Here is a 26,703-nt window from a genome sequence, read left to right as displayed (position 1 = left end):
ACGAGATTGGATGACTTGTAGGGTGTTTACGTGCATGCGGGCCGGGTGAGCGAACACTATACTCACAAGTCAGGACGGGGCGTATGCAATTCTTAGCTTGCAGATCATGGGGTAAGAAGAACTGTGTTGTTTGAGACTAATAAAACGGAAAACAATACAATAATAAATTTTATTATTCTTAATTTACAAAATTCAACATTTCTACATAGTTAAACACATAACAAGAAGAAGGCACTTCTACAAGTGATACAACTCCAATTTATTCTTAAGTCTACATACAATTTACAGGGAAAACAAATAAATCCATTACACATTCGTAGCTTATCAGCCGCGAGTGCCCGGGCGAAACGTCGGTACCGCTTACAATCAGGAGGGCCGTCAGCTCGTCTACCCGTTTACGTAAAAACGATAAGAATTACTCTCAGCTAATAGTGTCGTAAAAATTAAGGATGTCAAATGGTATTTGACGGGGAATAGTTTTGGTTTGACCATAATGGAATGACCTCAGAAAAATGTCTGCTTCAATGTTGATTAAAAATCACTTATTAACAATGTATTTAAACGAATATTGTGCAGAGCTGGCGTGTCTGAGAAACGATTTGACCTGTATTTACAGAACACTACTACACAAATTACAAACGAGGATTTGATATAAATTAAAATGTTATTGAAATAAGTATACAAAGAAAATTACATTATTTAAGTTCCAATAAAAGATGAAAGTAGTTGACTGAGTGACACGCAGTGTTCAAGCACAGACATTTCAAAGAATTTATTATTCATTAAACTTGTTACACGATGGAAAAATTAGTCAGTTGCAGTAAAATATGATATGAAAATAAATATAAAAATTGAACAAATGCTACAGACTATTCAACATCGAACGTGACCAGACAGGTCCTACCTATGCTATTACATCGACCAGTGAAAGACTATTTGGTTTCAACGACATTTATGCAACTTTACAGAAGATAACATAGTCTCTGTTAAATGCAGTTGACGCAGCAACGGTAAGTCTTCCACGATAATTATCGATAAAAAAAATTAAATACACATACATTTATATAAAATTAAAAAAAAAACATTTTAATTATAAATACCATATGTTATAGAATCTAAGCAAACAACCGATTTACTTTTATTATTATCTTTAGATAATTCGATAAAAACCTTTAATAATAATTCCGCTGTTGAACATGAATTTTTGTTAATAAACAGATAAAAATTTTAAAATTGGTAAATCACATCGTAAAATATCTTCAAATTCCTCGTTGTCCAAAATAATAATCGTTACAGATCCGTTAATATAAATTACCCAGTGACGATCTTTCGTTAATTGCTTGAGGTATCACCATTTAAATTTAATAAAATAATTTTCCTTTCATGCCGAATTTAAAACAACAAAAAAACTTAAATTTTTTTTATAACAAAATATTTGAATATAAAAATGAAATTACATTTCCCCATGTGTGGTCACTGCTCGAACAGCGATATATCCAATGTAGTAAAAGTTTACTGTTGAAACTTTAAAAAATTAAATTGATTATAAACTTATAAATAAAATTGTAGTTTAGCTTGGCGATCTTTAATGATTAATAAACATTTTGAAGGGAAACTTCTTTAGGCGCGTTAAGAATATAATTTAACTCACGGCCGATTCGTTACGGTTAGAGAGAAAAGATTGAATTTAGGACGAGCGAGAGTGAGAAAATAGACAGCGTCTCGCGAACCACTCGACCGTGGAGAGAGGGAAAAGACAAAGTGAGCTAGGTCGTTTTTCTTATACACAGCATTCCCTATTACAAAAGAAATTTGATTTAATGATGAAAAATAAAGAGAACCACAATACTACACATCGCAAAAGAAGTTTCACGTGCATCAATTTGCACGCGCACCATTTTTTATTTTTAACAATATTAGCATCTGACCGTAGAGAATATTTCAAATATTATTTCCCAGATTCACAAATTGGTACTTATCACTGTTTACAAAGTGGCCACGGATACAATTGTAATTACTACTAAAATAAGGTAACATTGTATAAATGGTTGTTATTTGTTAAAATAATAATTGTTACCACAAAAATATGGAATGCAAGTAATAGAGCGATTCGATAAAGTGTCAACCCGACTTTGAAAATACGCGATTTAATTGTAAAGAAATTTTTAAAACGTACAAATTAAACCTAGACTCATATCGAGGAGTGAAAGGCTCTTTGGTTTTAGCGACATTTTTGCAACTTTACAGGAGAGCCATTTAAAGTTTAAAATTTGGAAAAAATATTATAACAAAGAAACCTCTTCAGCTATTAGAATGGAGTAAACATAATTGAAATTCAATTAACAACATCGAATTGTTGATGCTAATACCAACTTAACAGACCTTTAATTACGAAATGTACTGATGCCAATGGACAGTTCCGAGAGTGCTCCGTCACCGTAATGACTAGCAATTAGATTTCGCTAGATTCATCTTAACTATTGACTACATTGACAAAAAATAACGCAAAAATCGGAAGCCTCAAAATATTTCTTATTAGCATCGATTTTTGATCTGGCCATTTAACCATAGCAAACAAATCTTCTAGTAAGGAGGAAGAAAATAATACGTAATTACAATCATTTTAGTTCCTGTATATATTACACAACCGTTACCCCCCACCCCCCACCCAGTTTGACACTAAACGGACGACTTTTGATGTGAATGGCATGCCAGTGTGCTTATTGCGAGTTTTTTAACGTATTCGATAGCGTACGAGTTAGCCCAATTTTGTATGTAGTTGGAACAACAAACATGACCTAACTTTTACGCTATCGAGAACGTTAGAAAACTCGCACTAAGCACACTGATGAGCACACTACGCAGGGAATCCCCGCCGAGAACGGAAACAAGGGCCATAGTTATCTTCCTCACGGTTGGTTGCATTTACGGACTGTATTTACGTTTTTGCCAGACAGCATCACACTTATATAAATTACGGAGCCAACAATTTTTAAACAGCTTAACAATACCCACGGTTATTGACCCACGAATTATTGTTCATCCTACATTGCTCTCTGAATTCTTTGGAACAATAAGTTTGCTTTAGTAATTTAAATTGTAAATATAATCACTTCTATCTTCTTCGGGAACGTTTTCCTGGCATGCACGTACTTAGATATATATGACGTCAACAACCTTACATTACATGTGTAAATAAATGCATATTTCTTAAATTCTTTGTATTATAAAATGTTCTTAATGGTTCGTTGACCTCTCACAAATGTCCATTCTTTATTCGATATAAAAGCTTATTATTATTTAAGCATACTTGCTTTGTGCTTTTAATTAGCATTGAGGATCTATCGGAACATAAATACTATCATAATTACAGTTAATATTTTTGTACACGAAAATATAATTAAAAAACATATTATTTTACACATTTGCTAGTGTTTAAAAAAGATAATAATATAAAAATCTCGTACGATGATCTCGTCACGACATTAACTATATAAGATCTTAAGAGTCGATAATTTAATTTCGATCATATTTCAAACTATTAATATTGGTATTGGTTGTCGTTATAGTTTGGATTTTGGTACATTGACCACTTCCTGCCACCATCTTGCTCGTTCGAAGGCACCAGGATTACTGAACAGAGTTTTCTGTAGGTTCTGGTAAAGCTGTAAACGTATAAAAGCAAATTAAAAGAGAGATTCCATTGAGTTTACCGGAAACGCATAACATATCCATTTATCTTATAATTTTACGTAATCAGCAAACTAAAGTTTCATTTTTAACACGTTACATTGCGCGCTAAATCAATTTATTGAAATATCCAATTCTTAAAATCAGATCGGGTAGGATGTACTATCGAAAAAAAATTTTTTTTAATTTAGTAGCATGAATAATCTTACATACAACCTACCTGGAGTACCTAGTGTACCTGGTGGGTACCTATATATTAAATACGTGAAGCAAAAACTTTGTATCCCTTTTTACGAAAATTGCGCGGACGGAGGAGAATGAAATTTCCCACACTTATAGAGAATATAGAGACGGAGTGCAGAATGCTATTTTTTTTTTAATTATGCATAAAAAACATTCCACACTACATGTATTTGACAGAACAGATGCATATAAATATACTCTTTGTTTATTGTCAATTGTACTTATACTGGTGGTAGGACCTCTTGTGAGTCCGCACGGGTAGGTACCACCACCCCGCCTATTTCAGCCGTGAAGCTGTAATGCGTTTCGGTTTGAAGGGTGGGGCAGCCGTTGTAACTATACTTGAGCCCTTAGAACTTGTCTCAAGGTGGGTGGCGCATTTACGTTGTAGATGTCTATGGGCTCCAGTAACCACTTAACACCAGGTGGGCTGTGAGCTCGTCCACCCATCTAAGCAATAAATAAAAAATAAATAAATAAAATTGTCAAACTTTTGGTATTGGTAAGTCTGTGGTCAAATTGAGAATAGATTATTATTGTTTATCTTTAATTATTTGTGTACTCTTGGCGAAATCTTTGACTTTAGAAGTACAATAGCCTTTAACAATAGAACCGTAATAATGTTCAAACTTATAATTTCAATTACACAATTATAATTGAACTTCGACTACTGTGGGACCACTAGTAAAAATAAAAAAGTGGACTCACATTCCCGTCGCTGTTCCCCAGTACGGAGTTGAGCACGAAGTCGGTGGGTGCGAGCGCGTCCACCACCCCCACCACCTCCCCCTCCAGCTCCGCGCACAGCTGCAGCACGGCGTCGCGCACTGCACCCGCACAGTCCTCCCCCTCCGCAAACCCGCCCTGGTACAACTCCACCAGGTGACCGTCCAGCGACCACAGCCCGTACAGCAGGAACAGCTTCCTCAAAACCGGCTGGAGCTCTTCATCCTTCTTCTGGAGCTCCTCAAGGAAGAACAGCAGCGCCAAGTACTCGGCGTACAGCGTGGTTAACGTCTTCCACTTGTAGACCTGGCACTTGGCGCGGGCCTCGAACTTGCTGAGGCCCTTGTCCAGCTCCGACTCGTACTTCTGATGGGTTTGCTTCAGCACGTAGCAGATCAGCCATTTGTATGTTGACATCAGGACTGAAAGTGTACAGTACACAGTAACATCAGTTAAGTACTCAACACACCTTCACGAACGACTTCCGCGTAGAAGGAATAACAGCGAGTGACGAAAACCAAAGTTTATAAATTTATGTAAAGACTGGTGGTCTTGAGGCGTGAGGTCGGCGGCTGGACTGCAGCAGACCGGGCGTTGACCAACATTTCAACCAACCTGTTATTGCTAACAGCACAAACCCGACAGGGCGGTAGTTGAGGATCTGGGTAGGGACACAAATTTTGTGTGCTGACGGTGGCGCATGGGGCAGCGGGTGGGTACAATCTTAGATGGTCGTGTTTCAATACAATCGATGGAAATCGAGGTGAGAACATTAATTTATACTGGGTGTTAGGAGACCGCTTCCGAAAACGAAAATTTGTTACCTACAAAGTTGTAAATTTTGGGGAGCGCGGTAGCAGCGCCGCGCCCGGGCGTTCGTTGACCCGAGCATCAGCTGTTTTTGATTTTGTGTTTCATTGCTGGTTTTTTTGTAATGTATTTTTTATGAAACTATCGTTTCATTTAACTGTACTAACATGATGAGCGTAAATAATGCTAATAAAACGTTTTAAAAGTATGATTTTTTTAAATCAGGATCGATATTTTTTTTCGTCCCATCATCAAAGGTATCATTAGTACTATCGAAGCGGTCTCCTAACACCCAGTTTAAATTAGGTGAAAACATTATTTTATTACTATATTTTAGTAAAGGTAGTAAGTAGCGAGTAGTGTCATTTGATTCTTTGAGCTTGAACCTGTATTAATTGATTTCAAGACTCACAGTGTTCCGATTTGACCGCAGTGTCGGGAATGAACTTCTGTTTGAGTATCTCGGTGAGGTCGGTGAGGAAGAGCACGGTCCCGAGGGGGGAGTCGACGGAGCCGGCGGTGGTGGCGCTGTGGTATTGTCGCAACAGCCAGTTGCCGGCCTGCTGCGACAGCACGTTGTTGTCGCCCTCGTACGTGACCGTGGGCTCGTGGTTGCTGCGGATGTCGCCGAGGTTCGAGGCCTGCGGAGCGGGGACCCGTTTCGTTTATTCATTCCTAGTTAGACTAATGTCATATCTTAATAATTAAGTCTACTTTTACGGCTTAATTTAATTTCTTTTTTGTCATTATATTGTTTCCAACGTTTCCAATACTTACGGCTTTCATGGTGACAGATGACTAAGATATTACTTATGTTTAAAATTAATCGAGAAACTCAAGAAACATTATTTTTCTCCTACCTACGCCGAACGTTCGGCTTTCGTCCCGCTGTACAGGGAAGAAAGTCTAACATTTCCTCCCTGGATACTGACAAGTGCGCATGCGCGTTAGTTTCTAAGTCTGCTCTCACGCACCTAAAATTCTCCGCCATTGTTGTGCTCGGGTAATTTGCAATATTGTGTTTAGTGTAAAAATGAAATAAATAAAAGGCAATAAAATTTAGTAGTGAAGTATTAAACAAAGATGAGTTCCTCAGACAGTTCTTATTCAATTAGTAGTAGTTAATTTAAAAATTAAAAAACAGTTAAATTGCCTTCGGTTCGGGTGGGACTTTTACACGCGGGAGGAAATGTCCAACTTTTCTCCCTTGGTGCACAATGTACTACATATTATATGTAATCTTAATGCTAGTTTCCTTGATTGGCTCAACTTGAGGTGACTGCAGGAAGGTTCCCCCCCCCCTCCTACCTTGAGGAAGCCGTGTCCCCCGCAGGCCTCGCGGCACTCCTGCGCGGCGGCCAGCACGCTCCACGTGAGCAGCGGCTTGCAGCAGGACACCATGGCGTGGATCTCCGACACCGCCTCGCTCTGACGGCAACACACGCTGGCTTAGTGACGTCACCAACACGCACATACGCGCACACTCCAAACGAGTTAATCCGCGCGGGTAGGTACCACCACCCAGCCTATCTCTGCCCTAAAGCAGTAATGTGTTTCGATTTGAAGGGCGGGGCAGCCGTTGTACTTGAGACTTTAGAACTTATATCTCAAGGTGGGTGGCGCATTTACGTTGTATATGTCTATGGGCTCCAGTAGCCACTTAACACCAGGTGGGCTATGAGCTCGTCCCCTTACTTAAGCAAAAAAAAATAAAAAACAAGCTGTACGGGACTCACCAAGTTGTCCACCTTGATGCCGGCATTCGATTTCTCTACAATGTCGAGGTACACGCGCGTGAAGCTCTCAATGTAGACTCGGAAGACGACCGCGGCCGCCACGTACCCGAACAGACGCCATTGCTGTAAAGAAGCGTGTAAATATACATGTGACGGATGGACGTTGTATTAGCCAAACTTAAGGCATTTTCAAAGTGAAACTTCTTTAGAATCATTGTAATTTCAAACTCGATGAAACGAAAAAATAAGTCCATAGAGACACAAACGTATAGGGCTGAGCTTTCTTTTTTCTCTTCTGTTTACTGATGGTAGCCTAAGAACCTTTTTTTTATTGCTTTGATAAGTGGACGACCTCACGGCCTACCTGTTGCTAAGTGGTTACCGGAGCCCATAGTCATCTATAACGAAAATGCGCCAACCACCTTGAGATATGAGTTCTAAGATCTCAGTATAGTTACAACGGTAAACCAACACCCTTCAAGCCGAAACGCATTGCTGATTCACGGCAGAAATAGGCAGGGTTTGGCGCGGTTTGAAGGTCAACTTGGGAGGACTTTCTAACCCTTGACCTAGCAAGAGCAGTGCTTGGCAGAATCTACCATTGGATCGGAATCGCGACCCACTGATGAGATCCGGCGAGTAGCTGAGTGGGTCGTGTGTCTGCGGGTCCTTACATGGAGCTGGTACTCAATGAGTGGTATCTCCCGGCATCGCTCGCCGAACTGGGTCCTGGTGGCGGCGTAGCGCACGGCGATGGCGACGGCACTTGACATCGAGTGGCAGCTCTCCTGCATTATACCGATCCGACCTGAGAACCGGGTTAGCGAAACTTGAATCGAGCTCCGACACGCGTAAGGTTCAGTTTTGATTAACCACGAGTCGGAGGCGGTTTTGAAACAGCCACAAAAGATCAAGTTACATCATTAATTAACATTTTATATAATCCGGACCCTTGTCTGAAAGCAAATATCATATGTAGTGTAATTTGGAGACCTTACATTTGTGCCGGTTCGTGAGTTTTCTCAACTGCCTTGCGAGGAAAATTAATTAACCAAGATTAATTTATTTATTTATTCAATTCAATACAAAGTCAAGCTTACAGTTTGCCCCATAACGCCTAACTCGTTAACACAAAAACATTACTGAAATTATTAAGTACTAGCTGTACCCATCCGCTTTACTGGATGGACATTTAAAATTAACATAATTATTTCTCACCTCCACAAAGATTCTCATCATTAACGCCCCCGCAACTGGTGTAGGAAGTCCAACACTCGTATAAATATTAGCCTATCCATTAAGTACATGTATTTTCTACATGGATACCAAGTTTCAAGTCAATCAGATGCATGGTTCAGTAGTTATAACGGAACATCCGTAAAACCCATTGTAGATTTATATATTAGTATAGATTATGTATTATGCTAAAAATAACATTATTTTAGACAAAAGTATTCCCCAACTATCGGCAACACGTCAGCATCCTGGATTTCGGACAGAAATTCGTTTACCAGCGCAATTGCCCTGGGCCGTTAGACAGTTCCTAGCCCTACGGATCCTTAACCCCCCAACGGCGCGAATAAGTGGTGGCGGCGGCGCACTCCCGCCCCCGCATACTGTTGCATGACGAATACTGTCAATACCGAATTTGGTCAAGTTTATTTTTGGAAAGATGCGTTGTATTCGATACGTTTGAACAACTGTTCGAATTAACGTGGAATATCAATAAAGCAGCGGTGACCGCGATGAACAAATGTCGAGTTATGAATGTTCATTTCTATTCAGCTATTGTGAATTGTGTATTATAAAGATAAACATTAAATTATATCGTGTCTTTGTTTCTATTGGTTAGTGTGGCAATAATAGTAATAAATAATAATTAAGTACATAATATGTTAAATCAAAACAAATAAAATAAAATGCTTTATTTTTACACGGCAACATATTGAAATCTTATTTGAAATTATAATAAAAAGGACAATTTGAAGTTAATCGTTTTTTTTATTAATTAGATGGTTGGACGAGCTCACAGCCCACCTGGTGTTAAGTGGTTGCTGGAGCCAAGACATCTACAACGTAAATGCGCCACCCATCTTGAGATATAAGTTCTAAGATCTCAGTATAGTTACAACGGCTACTTACCCTTCAAACCGAAACGCATTACTGCTTCACGGCAGAAATAGGCAGTGCGGTGGTACCCACCCGTGCGGACAGTGAAATCGCTATGTCTATGTGCAGCAATGGATGGTGTGCAGCCGGGACCAAAGGGGTTCAATTTAAATTCGACTTTACGACTACACTAAAACGACTCATGTTGCATTGGACTCAGGGTGAACAATAGATCCGCTGAAGTGTTAAATATGTTATATTCATTACTTGTTTTACGATTGTTTAAGAAACCGCAATATAATATTGTATTGTGGAACATAAACATTACGACGTTGTAAAAACTAGGCAATTACACATTCATGTGTGTTTTAAATTTATTTTAAATACTGGATATTGTATAAGCCTGTTATTGTTGAAACAAATGTAGACGGTTAAGTCTTATCTCGTGTCATTTAATTTCACTCCACGAAAAAAAAAAAACATTTCTACCATCGGTTCCATTTTACTTATTACTACAGTAAAGGTCAACGACCTCGAGTGAGGCGGGGCGCGGGGTGCGGGGCGGGGCGGGGCCTACGTCAGAGCTTAAAATCCACATAGTGATTATATTCCTCGCACTGTGAGACGGTTCGGATAACAGAAAGAGATAATTCAGTCTAATGTATTCGCATATGTGCTATCATATTTAATACCTACTTTAATTCTATAAATAAAATTTCAAATACAGTAGTAGGCAGCGGCTTGGCTCTGCTCCTGGCATTGCTGAAGTCCATGGGCGACGGTAACCACTTACCATCAGGTGGGCCGTGCGCTCGTCTGCATATAAAGGCAATAAAAATAAAAAATAAATACAAAAATGGTACCTCAATACAATGACATGTTTTAAAATAGTCTTTTTTTATTTCAAAAAGCAAAACCGGCTTATACTTCGCGTCTGTTTAACTTTTTTTTCCTAAGTAGCTAAGCTCGCGGGGCTGAAAGCTGACGTTGTTGCTAACACTGGCCCTAGCAAGAGCCGTGCTTCGCAGAATCTACCACCGGATCGGAAACGGGACCTACTGAGAAGATCCGGCGAGAAACTCAGCGGGCTGTGTTTAGCTAAGCAAACACATTTACTTCCTTATTTACATCCAGAGTCCATTCGTATGAGAAGAGGTTACTGATAAGTACCTGCAGATAGATTTTCGAGAGCCGCTCCGAGTATCCTCGAGGGGTCGGAGAAGGAGCTCTCGTAGACGCCATCCTCGGTGACGTCAGCGGTCCGGTTGAGCAGGTTTTCCCTGGGTATCCTGTACTGGTTGAACATTATGAAACTGGAAACAGAATGATTATACAGAATTAATTAACCACGTATTACAGCTGAAAAACATAAAGAGCATTAATTTTTATTACTTGCAACGCAAAATCCAATATCTATTTATATAATAAAAAAAATACATCTGTTTGTATGTCCTTGATGCGTTCCTAAGGCGTATGTCTGATCGTGACGCAGCCTGTTGATGCTCCGAATGGAACGGTTCAGTAGAACCGCCGCCGGGTGACGCGCGGGTCTTTTTTTTTTATTTTTTTATTGCTTTGATGGGTGGACGAGCTCACAGCCCACCTGGTGTTAAGTGGTTACTGGAGCCCATAGACATCTACAACGTAAATGCGCCACCCACCTTGAGATATAAGTTCTAAGGGTCTCAGTATAGTTACAACGGCTGCCTCACCCTTCAAACCGAAACGCATTACTGCTTCACGGCAGAAATAGGCGGGGCGGTGGTACCTACCCGTGCGGATTCACAAGAGGTCCTACCACCAGTAAGAAGGTCGTTTCAAGAGATCGACACTTTCCATACACGTGATGCTCACAGTGGAGGACGATCGCCAGATTCGAGTCGCCTGAATCCTAAACTTTTTTCGAAGATGTCGCTGAAAGGATATCGGAGACGTGACACCAGTTACACTTACCCGTTATCGATTCCATTAACGCCGATTTTCTCGCCCATCTCCCCGACCACTAGCCCGGGGTAGGTCTCCAGCGTGGCCGGGTCCCTGATCGGCACCAGGAAGGCGTGCAGGCCGTGGCCGGCGCCGTCCGGCGTGATCAGCTGCGCGAACAGCAGCGTGTGCGTGCACGTCCTGCCTAGAAGCAACGGGCCTTAGATTCAATTCGATGAACAGTATAAGTCCCCCTCATGGAACTTCATACCCGATCCGTTGGACCGAATGGTAAACAGTCGACGTGGCCCTAAACACGTCATTACGGATCCTCCCGATCCATTAACGGTGCTTTTAGGTACCTCAAGCACCGGTCACGTCCTAAATTAACCCATAGACACAGCCCACTGAGTTTCTCGCTGGATTTTCTCAGCGAGCCGCGTTTCCGATCCGGTGGTAGATTCTGCGAAGCACTGCTCTTGCTAGGAACAGTGTTAGCAACACTCCCGGTTTTAACCCCCGTAAGCTCATTACGCTGGGGAATCCATTTACGGATACCCGGTCCGGGGGGGTAACGAACCGGGTTATGTCGGACTCCGGCGCCTCCTGAGAGGAAGAGGGGGACGAGAAGGTCCTCCACCTCCCCGAATTCCTCGCAAGAGACTACGCCTTGAAAAAGGCGCGCGAAGCACTTGCCTCGCAGAACGACTACCGACTAAACCCCATCGAGCTCCACCACACCGGCTACACCAGACCTACGGTATCGCAGTGCGCGCCGAAAGTCCGCCTTCGCCGGTACCCGTCCTGCTGATAAGACGGGATTTCATCTCCGGGAAAATCCCGAAGGACGTCATTTCGGGAGATACACCGTGGGCGGCGCACAGGAGCCACCTTGCACCGCCCCACCACCGGACCGACAGTCGAGTACCGGGCGCCCTCGCACCCGCCACCTGATAGTCCCTACGGGGGCTGAGCGGGAGCTTCACGCCCGCGCCGGCCATCCCGTCTTCTGCGCTGAGGTGCTGAAGAGGGATCCCACTCCCTTTCACGCTCCTCAGCCTCGCGGGACGCCATTACCAGATCACAAAACCTGGCCATGACCTCCCACGAGCCCTGATCCTCTAGCATGCGGGCGACGACAGCCCGCAGGGAGAGGTTACTCCCCAGCACCGCGACGAGATCTCGCCGCGAGTGCTCCCAACGCGAGTGCTCCCAACGCGAGTGCTCCCAACGGGCACGTTTCGAGCGCGTGCTGCGCGTCATCGTCCGGGTGCCCGCACTGGTGGCAGCCCGGATGTGGCTCTCTCCTGCAGACCTTCCACAGGTACCTCCCGAAACAGCCATGTCCCGAGAGGACCTGCGCAAGGTGAAAGGAGAGTACGCCGTGACGCCGATCCGACCATGCCCCCAGCACGGGCACCAGGGCCTCGAGGGTGCGCCGGCGGGCCCGTAAGCTCACCTACTAGTTCGGTGAATCCAGAATAACCCTTCGACGTTACTAGAATAGGTAGGAAAAAAAACATGGAACATTTTGTTTACGCTGTTCTATAGGGAAATAAAGGAAGGCAGTCAAAACGTCGGGAAGATGAAATATAGGATATGGCTGACCCACATTGGAGCCGAATGGCCAAAAAGTAGAGAATATTGGAAATCTTTAGAGGCCTTTGTCGAGAGACAGCCTGTTTTGAAAACCACACCGAACGCCGAACGTAAAACAGCAATAAAGGCTTATTTTTTTTTTTTTATAGAGAATTTGACGTAAAATCTGAAAACGCATGGGATGACGTTTGACGTATTAGTTTGGACAATGTTGAGTATGAGTGGACCACGCGTTTTCCCTATTAACTTTGAACTCATTTATCGAGTAGGCATTGATAAAAACTGTACTGTGTTATTACTGGTTGTAAGACGTCTTGTGAGTCCGCACGGGTTGGTACCACCACCCTGCTTATTGCTGCGGTGAAGCAGTAATGCGTTTCGGTTTGAAGGGTGGGGCAGCCGTTGTAACTATACTGAGACCTTAGAACTCATATCTCAAGGTGGGTGGCGGCATTTACGTTGTAGATGTCTATGGGCTCCGCTAACCACTTAACACCAGGTGGTCTGTGAGCTTTTTCACCCATCTAAGCAGAAAAAGAAACGTGAGCGTCTATTAAAAGCATTTTAAGTTACGAATATTTTCGCACGAAAATCCGCAGATCGACCAAGGTCAGCTCGTAATGCCATCGATAAAAGAAGCGTACTACAGGAATGTTTAAAGAATTACGTTATCGTTAAATTTAATATCGTTTACTGATATCGATTCGAGTGTCGTTTACGAGCCATTGTAAGTTGTATTCCGACTAAGACAAAAAAAAATTTAAGGTACTTTATGACCTGGTAACTAAGACCTTTAGGTCAAGTCTTATTTTTTATTTATTTATATTCTTATTTTTATGAAAAATGATATTATGGAGTGGAATTAAATGAAATGAGATGAGATGATATGGGATGAAATATAATCTCAGTAAAATGGTGGTCATTTACTGAGACTTTTTCAGTGGACTTTTTGTAGGATCCTGAGAAGTTACGTCCAGCGGCTTTGTTTTATTTTCCCACATTTGTGCACACTAAGACATTAACGTCGTAAAAAAACAACATTATGTCGCATGTCATAGTTTAAAATATATTAAATAATACGAAATATATAAAATAATTTATATAACAAAAATCGTTTGAATATTAAAACGAAGTTGTAGTTTCTTCGATTACTTTTTTTGGTTAGTTAATTATCATTCATAATATTCATTGAACGTTAAAACAATAAGGTATTTTTATTAAATCTAAGCCATTATCATTAAATTTATATTCAGTATTCCTTTATGTTCGCTTGTTTCACGAGCACTCCCTCACATTACAGGATGAAATAAATCGAATTGTCTTACATACAGACATACATAAACGGCAGATATTATAGTATTGTAAATTACCTTTATTTTATCTGTATTGTATATAATTTTTCATGCATTCAATTTGGTGATTTTATTTGATGTTTGATTTTAAATCTTGATTTAAAAATTATAATTTTTTCATTACCGCTTTGTTTAGAGTAGACATATAAGATTAAATGTAAATAATCATATAATATAATGTTGATTTTAAATGGAAATTTCCTGGTTCCCGATACTAAGTGCGCGTCACAAATGATATGAGCCCATCTTTTTATTCCTTAAATATAAGTTCACAGCCCACCTAGTGGTAAGTGGTTACCGGAGCCCATAGATATCCACAACCTAAATGCCGCGTTACCCACCTTGAAACGTGAGTTCTAAGGTTAAATTGCAGATAGGAATTTAACAACGGACAACTTCCGATCATTAGGTAGTTAACAAAAAAAAACAGCCAATAACATTGACAAAAATTCTTCAATTTAAACAGTTGAGCGCGTGTCCGTGCCGGCATGTCGGCTCGAAGGTTAGCTAAGCGGACTCGACTAACCCAGGGTCAGAATCATTTTTTAACAAACCCGTATATTGATTTCTATACTAATATTATAAAGAGGAAAGATTTGTTTGTTTGTATTGCATAGGCTCCAAATTTACTAAACCGATTTGAAAAATTCTTTCACTGTTTGGAAGCTACACTGTTCCTGAGTAACATAGGCTATAATATTTTTGAAAAAAATAGCGATCCTTACTAAAACTCCAATAATGTAACTCAAGGTGTAAAAAATTTACCTAACATATTTTTTACATCGCGTCCCCTGCGAAAACTATTGATGATAGAATAAAATAATGTACTACGACTTTGTAGAACACATTATTATTTAAAAAAAATGTCGCAACAGCATATGTCTAATGTAGTTATGCCGCAATATGTGTTATTTTATTTAAAAAATAAAACAACGTCAATATCGTTGAAATTTTTGTTAAAAACCCGAGCGGAGCCGGAACGGGCCGCTAGTAAGTTATAAACTTGTACAGTTCGTAAATAACTAAACGTGTTATTTAACAAAATGAACGTAAAATAAAATAATTGAATAATTTAGCACGAATTATAAAGTATAATTATTCGTCTTTTTTTTGGACGCTGGAAATAGAGCGACTAGAGATTCTGTGACTACTTCATTATGTAATTTCTTGGTTCCTTGTTGTCGAACACCGCAGTTAATATATTATTATCGTTCCTCTTAAATAATAATAAATTTTACAAACTTTATACACAAAAACGGACAATCATTTAAGGTTTTTTTATATATTTTTTATTGCTTATTTGCGTCAACGAACTCATAGCCCACCTGGTGTTAAGTGGTTACCGGAGCCCATAAACAACTACAAAGTAAATGCCGCTACCCAACTTGAGATACGAGTTCTATGGTCTCAGTATAGTTACAACGGCTGCCCCGCCCGTCAAGCCGATTACTGCTTCACGACAGAAATAGGCAGGGTGATGGTGGCAGTACCCGTCCACCATTTCCCTTGACGTCCGTCACAAGGAAATGCATTTGTTATTCCCTATTATTAGTATAGATGTCACACAAGTTTTACCTAGATTACCGACCCAGCATTTAGCCGCCTCGAAGTCGGGGGTGTTGATGATGAACTGCTTCTGGATCGGGTCGTATGTGGCGGTGGTGCGCATCAGCCGCGCGTCGGACCCGTGCGCTATCTCAGTCAGGGCGTAGCTTGCAAGGATCTGCGTGATTCAAAATGTCATTTGAACATTTGAACCAAGTGGATTGTACCAAGAGATTCGAACGCCGGCACAGACGCATCGCTAGATACGACTGCACCGGGCGTCTTATACCGCAGACCACGATGACTTCAAAACCATACATCCAATCTAGTTTTATTTATCTATGTAAACATTAATAATAATAAATTAATAATAGGTTGAGGAAAAAGTTTCTTCGCATTTTTTAAGAAAAATCACAACATTTTTTAATACAGTATTGTTCGATAACTTTTTGCCATCTTGTAAGTAGGGACATGATCCCATTGCTATAGAAATTTTGGGGCTTCTGATCAAAATACCGCGACAATTGATTTTGGCAGTCCTCTCGTGATGTTAACCTGACACTGCACTAGGTCCATAAACATCGCAATTTTTTTCGCGGCTTGCGTTGCATTTTTACCTTTTTTGTAGTAAAATTTTATAAGACGTTGTCACGTCAAAATGCCTCCAAATTATAACTTGCCCATTTTCTCCGATTTGAAATCAGTTAATAAATACGACAATCTATCTGCCATTATAATATGTATTATTAATAAATAAATATTATATTATACTCGAATTTTATCTTAATGTCTTACACTCTTCTATTAGCTTTCTATGTAAGGGTGTTGATATGTACAATATTACGACGCAACACCACTATTTATTTAAGTAAAATTAGTTAATAATTAACGTTTTCCTTAATGTCAAAATTACTGGTTAACTATTATAACTACAACGCTTGTAAACAATTGTTTAAGATGGTACTCAAGAGAATTCATGAACAAACTACCCCCAGTTTGCATTCGGTAACTGTGACGTCATCATTTTTAAAAACAACATGGCGTCTTTGATCCTTCATGTATTACATGTGACGGCCTCTTTGAACGTGAATTTTATCGACTTCAAAACGTTCGCTTAGCTAGAAAATTTGCATACGCATCAAGGACCGATGACAAAACAACAATTTTATAACTTCGCTCTGAAATCCTGGCCAGTAACAACAAGATAACACATCTATTGTTGGTTATTTCAGAAGTATAATTGGTGAACAGTGTTATTAATTCAAAGCAAACATTAGGTTCCAGTCAATATTTTGAAAATAAATAGTGTTGCAATTTCTGTGATAATTGTGTGTTCTGAAGTGACACATGTTCTTGTCTCTTACGGATTGCCGATAACACATAATACAAGGAAGTAAGCAAGAAAAAAGACAAACGTCTTCAAAAATAAGTATTCTTTTGCCTGCTCTTTCTCCCACAGCATACGCAGGTTACAATTCCGTTGGACATAAACATTGCCGGCCACTTTAATCGCCCACCGATGTTTACTGGTGGGCGGGCAATAACAAATACGTCGGTAAAGTCATAAAACATATACTCACTTCTCTGTTAAAGAAGACCGCTTCGTAAAACTTGAGATGTCTCTCCGTTCCTAATGAAAGAATGGCATTTGAGAACAGGTACATTCCTATGGCCATCTTGACTGATACGCTAGGGTTTAGCGACTGGATGGCTTCGTTTAGCGTCATAACTGCCCGCGTCTGTTGGTCAAATTTAGAAACAGCTGTTCAGAATATTATTTACATATAACCTATTTTATATATTTATATATCCAGTGAAACCATATCCAGTGAATATTACCGGTGGTAGGACCTCTTGTGAGTCCGCGCGGGTAGGTACCACCACCCTGCCTATTTCTGTCGTGAAGCAGTACCTAGTGCGTTTCGGTTTGAAGGGTAGGGCGGCCATTGTAACAATTCTTGAGACCTTAGAACTTATACCTCAAGGTGAGTGGCGCATTTACGTTGTAGATGTCTATGGGCTCCAGTAACCACTTCACACCAGGTGGACTGTGAGCTCGTCCACACTTCTAAGCAACAAAAATCATTTAAAAAAAAACCTATACGAATTACCAGCTCACATTGACCGACATATCAAGGAACCAGCCAGATTACATTTACAATAACCATACCAATCCCTCTCCAATTTGACCGCCCGAAAACATTGACCACTTAATTAATATGACCTTCTTTCTGATGGTTTTCGAGCTGTAATTGACCTACGTATAGTGACCACTACGTCCCAGTACTCAACGACCCTGTTTATTGCGCCGCCCTTATTGCTAGAATAAATGTATTAATTTTGTTCAAATATTTGTATTTAAAATTTAAAATAACTTTATTTCCTTAGAATCCATTTGGGGATGCAAAAAACATTTGAATATAAAAAAAATTGGATATATATTTTTCAATAAAAAATATTTTTATTAATAATAATGTTCTGACGTTTGAATTGATACCAAAATGATATTTAATACATGTATATCTACAGTATTTTTATTTAACGCTAAAAACAAATTTGCGAAATTATTCAGATTTATTAAATATTTTATAATTATGATTAATTTCAGTAAAAAAACAAAAAGTAACGTACATCATTCGATACAGACTATAATTAAAAATATAACTTATTCACAGGTAAATAAAAAAATTAAATTATATATTTTATAGTTTTTTTTTTTTAAACTTATTCTGAACTATTTTCAAAGGTGGAAAAAGTACCGTAACAAAAATCTTCTTCAGCTAAGACTGGCTTCGACCCGCGGCGTCACCCGCGGTACGACAATAACCGCGGGTAACATCGCGGGACTTAGCTATCAATAATAAAATTTAATGTTTCCGAAGCGAGGGCGGTTCGGTAGTATATAATATTACCGGAGGCTATAGACTCCACAGCGTGTGTAGGGTGCGATGTGAGTTTGTTAGTTAAAGATAATGTTACTTAAAAATGTTTATTGTTAAAATATAGAGAAATTAAATTAAATGTTAATGTTATGAATGCACCCGGGTGACGCGGTTGTTGATCGTGCACTGACGAATTGTGGAAATGAAGTTAACGCGTCACGCGAATTATGCTGACAAAGGTGTTCGGTAATATATCACCGAACAGCGTGAATGTCGCCTCGTTGAGTCATGAATTCGTAGATGTTCGTCGTGGCCTAAAGGGAGGACGTCGTGGCCTAAAGGTTAAGACTTCCGGTGCATTTGTAACTAGCGATGCATAGGTGTTCGAATCTCGCAGGCGGGTACCAATTTTTCTATTGAAATACGGACTTAACAAATGTTCGCGATTGACTTCCACGGTGAAGGAATAACATCTTTTACACAAACACAACAAAATTATAATTTGCGTAATTACTGGGGTAGGACCTCTTGAGTCCGCACGGGTAGTTACCACCACCTAGTTAACCTAAGTTACTCTTTATATCATCAGCTACCTATCAGTGAAAGTCTCTTCAAAATCGGTCGAGCCGTTCCAGAGATTAGCAGGAACAAACAGACAGACAGACAGACAAAAATTGTAAATAATGTTATTTGGTGTATGTACCGTATTCATATGCATGTAGTAAAAAGCGGTTATTTCAATATTACAAACAGACACTCATTTATTTAAATGTATAGATGTATAGATAACACAACGATGACGCGACCAACCGCATGACGCAAATATGACGACTTAAAAAAAAAAAAAAAAAACTGTTATGCTTCTAAAATTATCCAACTAAAAAATTTATCATAATTTCACACAAGTATACATTAAAGATAACAGAATAGTACTTAAATATGTGTTATAGCAAATTCCTTATGCCGGCCACTGACATGCGCGCAAATATTCGTACATTGTACGAAAGTTTGCGCGCATGTGAAGGGCCGTCAAACATTCATTCGCAAACCTAGCGGCTGTGCAAACGTTCGCATACTCAATTTGCGAACCCGTTTGCGCTTCCTCCTACACTTGTTTACGAACGTCTCACGAATTTCTCCTCCTTTTTAATTCGTCAATAGAACATTGAAAAGAAAAAGAGTTTTGAATTCTTTCCCAGACATCATTAACAGCCATGCTGTTTTTATGGGATTTCTTTTGATGAAGATACGCTACACAGTAGACGTCACGAACTATGAAAATGGCGATACGTCCGTTACCTTCGCAATCGTCGGCGCAACTTGGCAAGCGAATGTGTGGGAGACTACGCGAAGGTTCGAGGTTCGCGCGCTTTGATGTCTGTTAAAAAACCGACACAGCTTGGAAAACCACGAATGCAGCGAAAACTTTGCATAATCATTCGCAAATGTCGTCCTACACTTGCGGGTTTGCGTATTCGTGCGCATGTGAGTGACCAGTGTTAGAGATTGATTATAAGGTTTCTGTTGTCTACACGCGAATGATGTTTTATCATTATTATGTACTTCATACCGAATCGAGTTTGGGAACGATTTTATTTAAATTTAGGTTTTTACATTTTTTGAACTATCTATCTATATATATATAAAAATGAATTGCTGTTCGTTAGTCTCGCTAAAGCTCGAGAACGGCTGGACCGATTTGGCTAATTTTGGTCTTGAATTATTTGTGGAAGTCCAGAGGAGGTTTAAAAGGTAGATAAATATGAAAATGCTCGGAATTAAATTTAAAAAAAACAATTTTGTTTTTCCTTTGATGTGTCCCCCGTCGGACAGATTCCTTTTGTTTGATTTAAGTTTATTTTAAACAAAAGGTTTTAGGTCTTTTATTTATCGATTGAGGCACTACGAAGTCTACCGGGTCAGCTAGTATTTAATAAACATTATTTTTACACACTGGTGGTAGGACCTCATGTGAGTCCGCACGGGTAGGTACCACCACCCCGCCTATTTCTGCCGTGAAGCAGTAATGCGTTTCGGCTTGAAGGGTGGGGCAGCCGTTGTAACTATACTGAGACCTTACAATTTATATATCAAGGTGGGTGGCGCATTTACGTTGTAAATGTCTATGGGCTCCAGTAACCACTTAGCACCAGGTGGGCTGTGAGCTCGTCCACTCATATAAGCAATAAAAAAAAATAAAAAAAAAAACACCAATTTAATCGGTGATAACGGTTTCAGGTTTATCAGTAGCACTCTGACGTCACCCACGTTACTCATATCCTAGTAACAGTATTACTCACTGTAGATAAGTACGCTTCTGATCTTTACCGATCGATTTTTTGTTAATTAAAGATATCGTTTACGAGTTCGTACCGAATTATGGCACTAGTTACAAGGTTTCGAAGTGCCATTATCAGGCGCTCAATAATCATAAATCTTACTATAGTCTCATGCGAATAAAAGGTTTATTAATCTAGTAGATGCTATTTATAATATAAAAATATTGAGATAGTGCCCATTAAAAAAAAATCTGCGGGATGTTTGGTTTTGTGAAGAAAAACATTTTCTTGTAATCGCGAAAATACTTTAAAGAGCCATGCCCAAAACACGTCATTACGGATCCTCCCGATCCATTAACGGTGCTTTTAGGTACCTCAAGCAGGCCCACCTGATGGTGAGTGGTTACCGTCGCCCATGGACTTCAGCAATGCCAGGGGCAGAGCCAAGCCGCTGCCTACCGAAAAGCAACGTCTTAGCAAAGTCTTAGCAACACTCCGGTTTGAGCCCCGTGAGCTCACCTACACGTCAAGGAGAAGCTCAAATAGCTTCTCAAGGCTATCAGCACAGGTAGGGATAAAAAAGAGCCATTCCGAATTACACAAATATAATTGAAGATTTGAAAAAGTACATAAAAATTAATTAGCTCGTTTAGGACGAGGAAGTGGATTTTTTTTCTAAGAGTTAAGTGTTGGTAGGGAAATGTTACGAAATCGTGTGTGAAGACTACTTCTGCAGCGAGATAAACATGAATGTAAAAAGATGCTTTTCGATTTGGAGGCTAGTCGTCGGCTAGAGGCCGTCGTAACTTATCCATTGAGACTTCCTAATCCCGGCACGTAAGCCAAAAAAGAGAATCAAGCTCCGAATGAGAGATAATAAACTATAAATATGGATAAACCTGTATTCAAGTATTTTCAACGTTTTGCAGGCTATTTATGTTTTTAATGTTGTTAGAACTGGAAAAAGGATAAGTTAATTGACTCACTTCAGAGCTCCTTGATCCTCGACTTCTGATTTGTCACACTTGAGAGAGTTATGCAGATTGATCAACAATTCACAAATTTTCCTTTTTGGCACCGGCGTTCTGATTTAGTTTGTTTTACCGCCATTTTTTATTTTTTATTTTTTCTTACTTAATTTACACGTAGTTTTACTTGCAACATAAACAGGTGCGTGCATAGAAGAAGGAATCAGGAAAAGGAAGTCTTAACGGGTCTAACTAAGCATTCGGAATATGTTTGTATTTTGATACTACTTTTGCCAGCTTTTTTAAGGAAATTGCTTGATTGGGCACGTCCAATCATAATGATGTGCCTTTCTATATCTTTTACTTTGACTGCAATTCGTTTTGATTGATCAATAACTGTTTCGATGATGCCACAGAGCAGACGATGTTTTGTATTATGTGACCTTGCATTATGTAAAACTAAGAGCTGATTGCTGTTCACGCTGACTGAAAAATGACTAAGCATATTTAAAAAAAGGTGAAACACCGTTTTCGAATTATACTCTACAACAGCAGGTCATGAATATCAGGGAAAGCCAGGTCCAAGCAAGAAAAAACAATTTTATCGCCTTTTATATCTTAAGAAACCGAATCGTGAGTGCACCGGGCTTATCAACACATTATTGTCAACAAAGAAGTGGTATTTTTGAGGTATGATACCTAATTTCGCTTAAGACTTATACAGAGAACAAAATACTACATCTTTGGTTTGCCCTACCTATTCGCTGGTAGCTTAAGAGGCTATCCCAGCTACGCCCGGACGGGTAGGTGAGCTCACGGGCTCAACCTGAGAGAATTTGCTAACACTAACCCTAGCGAGAGATCGGTATCGCGATCCACTGAGAAGATCCTGCGAGAAACTCAGTGGGCTGTATCTATGGGTTAGTTCGCTCGGCGAACTCTTCATCGTAATCGACGAAAAGTTCGATAAAAAACGAACGATTTATGTTTTTATTCGAAACATAAAAAATAATATAATGACAATTAAAAAAAAAACAGTTCAAAGCGTAGTTTTCATTTTACCTTCCGTGAATCCACAACACAAGGCAGAGGAGGTTATAATTCACCGCATGCTTCGATAACATCATTTGTAAGTCATTTAATCATCATCATCATCATCTCAGCCTGTCCATTGTCCACTGCTGAACATAGGCCTCTCCAAGTGATCTCCAGTGCGGCCGGTCCGTTGTCACCGTTGCATCCAACGTGACCCAGCGGTTCTTGCCAGGTCGTCGGTCCATCTCATCATCACAGTCATTTAATATTTAATTATTAATTAATTTATTATTAATCATATTTATTACATAAACAAAGCGTTTTAGTACTAATATTTGAGTAGGCTTAGGAGGGTGCGAAGGCAGGTAATGTTTCCAGGATAATTTTGATACACCCTGTATGTAACAAATTACACACGTAATCCGAGATAGCGATCTATTATGTATAAAAACTCGTATTTATATAACAATAAATAATTATCGGCATTTGGCCAATGACCTACTTTGCTTATCGTCGCGTACATTTTTTTTTTATTCGTATTACACTACGTGCGAAAAAAATTGTCCTGGACGAATTTTGCGATAATTTTATATTAGAATTCTGTAAACTAAACTATAAAAAGTTTAAGTGCTGACAAATGTTCCAATGATAGTATTAAGGGCGGGACAAGACAGAGTTTGTTTTTTCTGACAATCTCTTTTATAAAGTAGTCTTTAATTTAATTATTTTTAATGTAATCTCTTCCTCCTCTCCTCCTCTAACCTCTGTAAATTTCCAAGATTGGTGACAAGTAAGCAATAACTTACCCTTTTGCTGTATCCAACTTTGAGTGAATCCTTAGGTATAAAATTGTATTCATTTATTTTGTTTAACTGCAATTGTGCTATCCTTTTCTGTTCCTCGACGCTGGGCGTCACAGACTTGTGTGCGAATAACGGATCCTTCTCCAGTGTGTGCCATATTTTGTACTAAAACAAAATAGGTATATTGATTACAAAAACATTACATCGGTTACTAATTTTCTCCATTGTCTTAAGTTCTCTTCCAAGTTATACATCATTTCGATTTTCTATATTTTGTTGGTCATTATTTCAAAATCTAAGAAATTATAAAATAACTAAGGGTGATCTGAAATTTATCCAGCATTAACATTCGACTGTTATTTTCTGGAATAGGACAGAGAGGTGAATGGATTTAAGATAGATGAAGCTCATATTGTTTAATTCACAATAAAAATCTTCAGTGCACATATACTAAGAAATAAACAAATCACATTCTAATAACATTTAGAAAGAAAGATGAAAAAGAAGAGGCATTGATGGTAGGGCATATTGAGGGCATGTACAGATGATATTGACAATTTGACCTATTTCTGCTTTAGAGCATACAATTCTATTTCAATGATCGATTGAACAATATACGGTACCCTGAATACTTAACAAAATGCTTAGCTTCAAATAGAAGGTCAAATAAATAGGTAATAATAAAATGAACTCCACTTGGCTAAGCCCTGTGGTTTTCAGTATTTACAAAAATTCATAATTCGAGAATAAAAACTTTATACATAATAATAATTATAATAAAATGTGAGTGTCATGGTATGTTGAATGCCAAGGATCTGCATAACATATACAACCTTAGGGAAATGTATCAAGATGTTGTTACAGTTGATAAGGAACTAACTACATTACCCTTAGGAATTGGAAGAGACCGAACGTGGAGTGTATTTTGGATCATATAGCCGCATGGAGGATCAAGGAGTTACGTTGTAGGTTCTACCGGGCTTTCACAGGGCCTGATATAGACCAATTAGCTTCTGTAGCCTGGTTACAATTCAGTAAACTCTTTGAGGAAACTGAAGGTATTATTTTGGCAATTATGGATGAAGTTATCATGATTAACAACTACAGGAAATATATAATATGAGGACACATGGAGGAGGCATGCTACCATCTTTGAGAGTCTATTAGACTTATTGTTTCTGGCCGTTCTCGTTTTCCTAATGGTGAGTACTTGCATAGACATAACAAAGTATTATCCAATCAAGAAAACCATATTTCGAAGCCATCTGGCTACGAAAAATTTGTTTTATTGATTTTGCTGTTCCGTATTACCCCAATACCAACCTCAACCATTTCTTGAAAATGGTCATGTTACGTTCTACTGGGACCGATCTATTAACACGGATACGTATATTGTTGCAAATATGCAATAATACCAGTGATAGCATAGTATCAGTGTGATAATAGATTGGTCTGTGCCTTGAGCAGTGTTGGTCGATATTACCATTCCTCATGACGAGAGCCTCGTGATGGCAGAAAAGGACAAATTAATAAAATATTTAGGAGACTACCACCATGTAGCATGTTGATTCAACCATCGTTGTTCTAATACTTCTGTCGGTACAAGATTTGATAGAGAAAAGTTTTGATCAACATCTTAAGCCACTAGGAGTCTGATACAGAAGGCTATTATCCTCGATACTGCTCATATTGGGAGGAGTTTTCTCACTCTGTAGTCCTAACCACTGGTGGCTTGTGTCGTAGACACCACTATCAGCAGCAATCTATTTTTTTCAGTATATTTAATAAGTTATTAACAAATATAATGTAAATAATGATACTAAGAGAACAAGTCACACACTGTCATCTATGCCCAAACTAGAATTCCCTGTACTATGAATAAGAACCAGATATTGATATACATACTTATTTACAATTTCATAAATACAATATGCATATATAAATATTAAACACTTTACACTAAATTAACTGATTGTGGGAATAGAAAGAATAATTTCATTAAAAACTTTTATTACCCATTGTATATTTAATATTAATGACGGCATTGTTTAGAATGATTATTATTATACAGTATATCATTATACTGTTTTTATAAACTATTTTTAGTATTTTTTCTGTTAAGTTATTTTTAACCTGCATAAATTTCTGTAATGAGTAGTTAATCATTCATTAAACTTTTTTATTCACATGTATAGCCAATTCAATTTAAGGTTATGAAATGGACTGTTTTGTTGGAAACACAATTATAGCATAGAGGAAATTAAATTAAATATTTCGCAATATTATCGTCATCATGATCATCAGCCCACAATTATCTACTTCTGAATTTACATCAGTGAGCCATCTTCATCTCTCCTGTATCATTTTGGTTTACATACATAAAATTTGGTGTGAAAAGCATTAAAGCTAGAAAGCATGTCGACACTCTGTGCCTGTAACATGTCTCATGCAAGGTCTATGTGCATGGGACAAGCTTACCTTCAGTCTTAATAGATCGATGTCTCCTTCCATAGCTAATTTAAGGCGTTTCCAATCGAATGATGCCTTTTTTCTGTATACATCCAGAGGTCCGCTGGGAAGATCGGGTATGAAACTCAAATCCTCCATACTACAAATCATACACAAAAATTCAATGAGTATACGCATTCTGTAAAATAAAATTTAATAGATACGCGCGATTTATGAAACCGGATGATCAAATCTATACGAGGACAATTCAAATTCCCTCGCAGACCAAATTTATGAGGCATCGCGACCCGTGAAAACTTTACAATAAATAATAATGAATATTTCACCTCGAAATTTAAAGAGATTTTTCTTATTAAAAACCAGCAATCTCGCCGCTATGTGAAGACTGACAATCGGGGAGATGAAATCACTTTTAAAAGTTTTAAATTAGTAACGTCTGTTAACATCAATACGAAACATCGTTTTAGTAAGTTAAGTTTTCGTGGGCGGTCCTAAATATACCCTCCCTTCGTTCTTCATTGCGATACGTCACTT

General features: G+C 39.0%; 1 protein-coding gene across 2 annotated transcripts; it reads right to left on the bottom strand.

Moving 5' to 3' along the window:
* Positions 1-155: 155 nt before the first annotated feature.
* LOC101735662 (peroxisomal acyl-coenzyme A oxidase 3) lies at positions 156-26,703 on the bottom strand. Of its 2 annotated transcripts, XM_038013448.2 has the most exons (13): positions 26,496-26,703; positions 26,179-26,308; positions 23,704-23,865; positions 17,314-17,472; positions 15,764-15,911; positions 11,268-11,442; positions 10,485-10,627; positions 7,880-8,013; positions 7,206-7,328; positions 6,778-6,897; positions 5,882-6,110; positions 4,642-5,081; positions 156-3,665 (listed from the first exon to the last, which is right to left on the bottom strand). In XM_038013448.2, the coding sequence occupies exons 2-13, from the start codon at positions 26,305-26,307 to the stop codon at positions 3,564-3,566; spliced, it is 2,064 nt and encodes a 687-aa protein (XP_037869376.1). In that variant the 5' UTR covers position 26,308; positions 26,496-26,703; the 3' UTR covers positions 156-3,563. The 2 variants fall into 2 exon arrangements, with proteins under 2 accessions (XP_037869376.1, XP_037869377.1); XM_038013449.2 differs by lacking the exons at positions 23,704-23,865; positions 26,179-26,308; positions 26,496-26,703 and adding an exon at positions 22,925-23,084.

Source organism: Bombyx mori, chromosome 10 (assembly GCF_030269925.1).
Source record: "Bombyx mori chromosome 10, ASM3026992v2".
Lineage (NCBI taxonomy): Eukaryota > Metazoa > Arthropoda > Insecta > Lepidoptera > Bombycidae > Bombyx > Bombyx mori.
The sequence above is the reverse complement of the archived record's forward strand: the minus strand, read 5'-3'. Positions and strand labels throughout refer to the sequence as shown.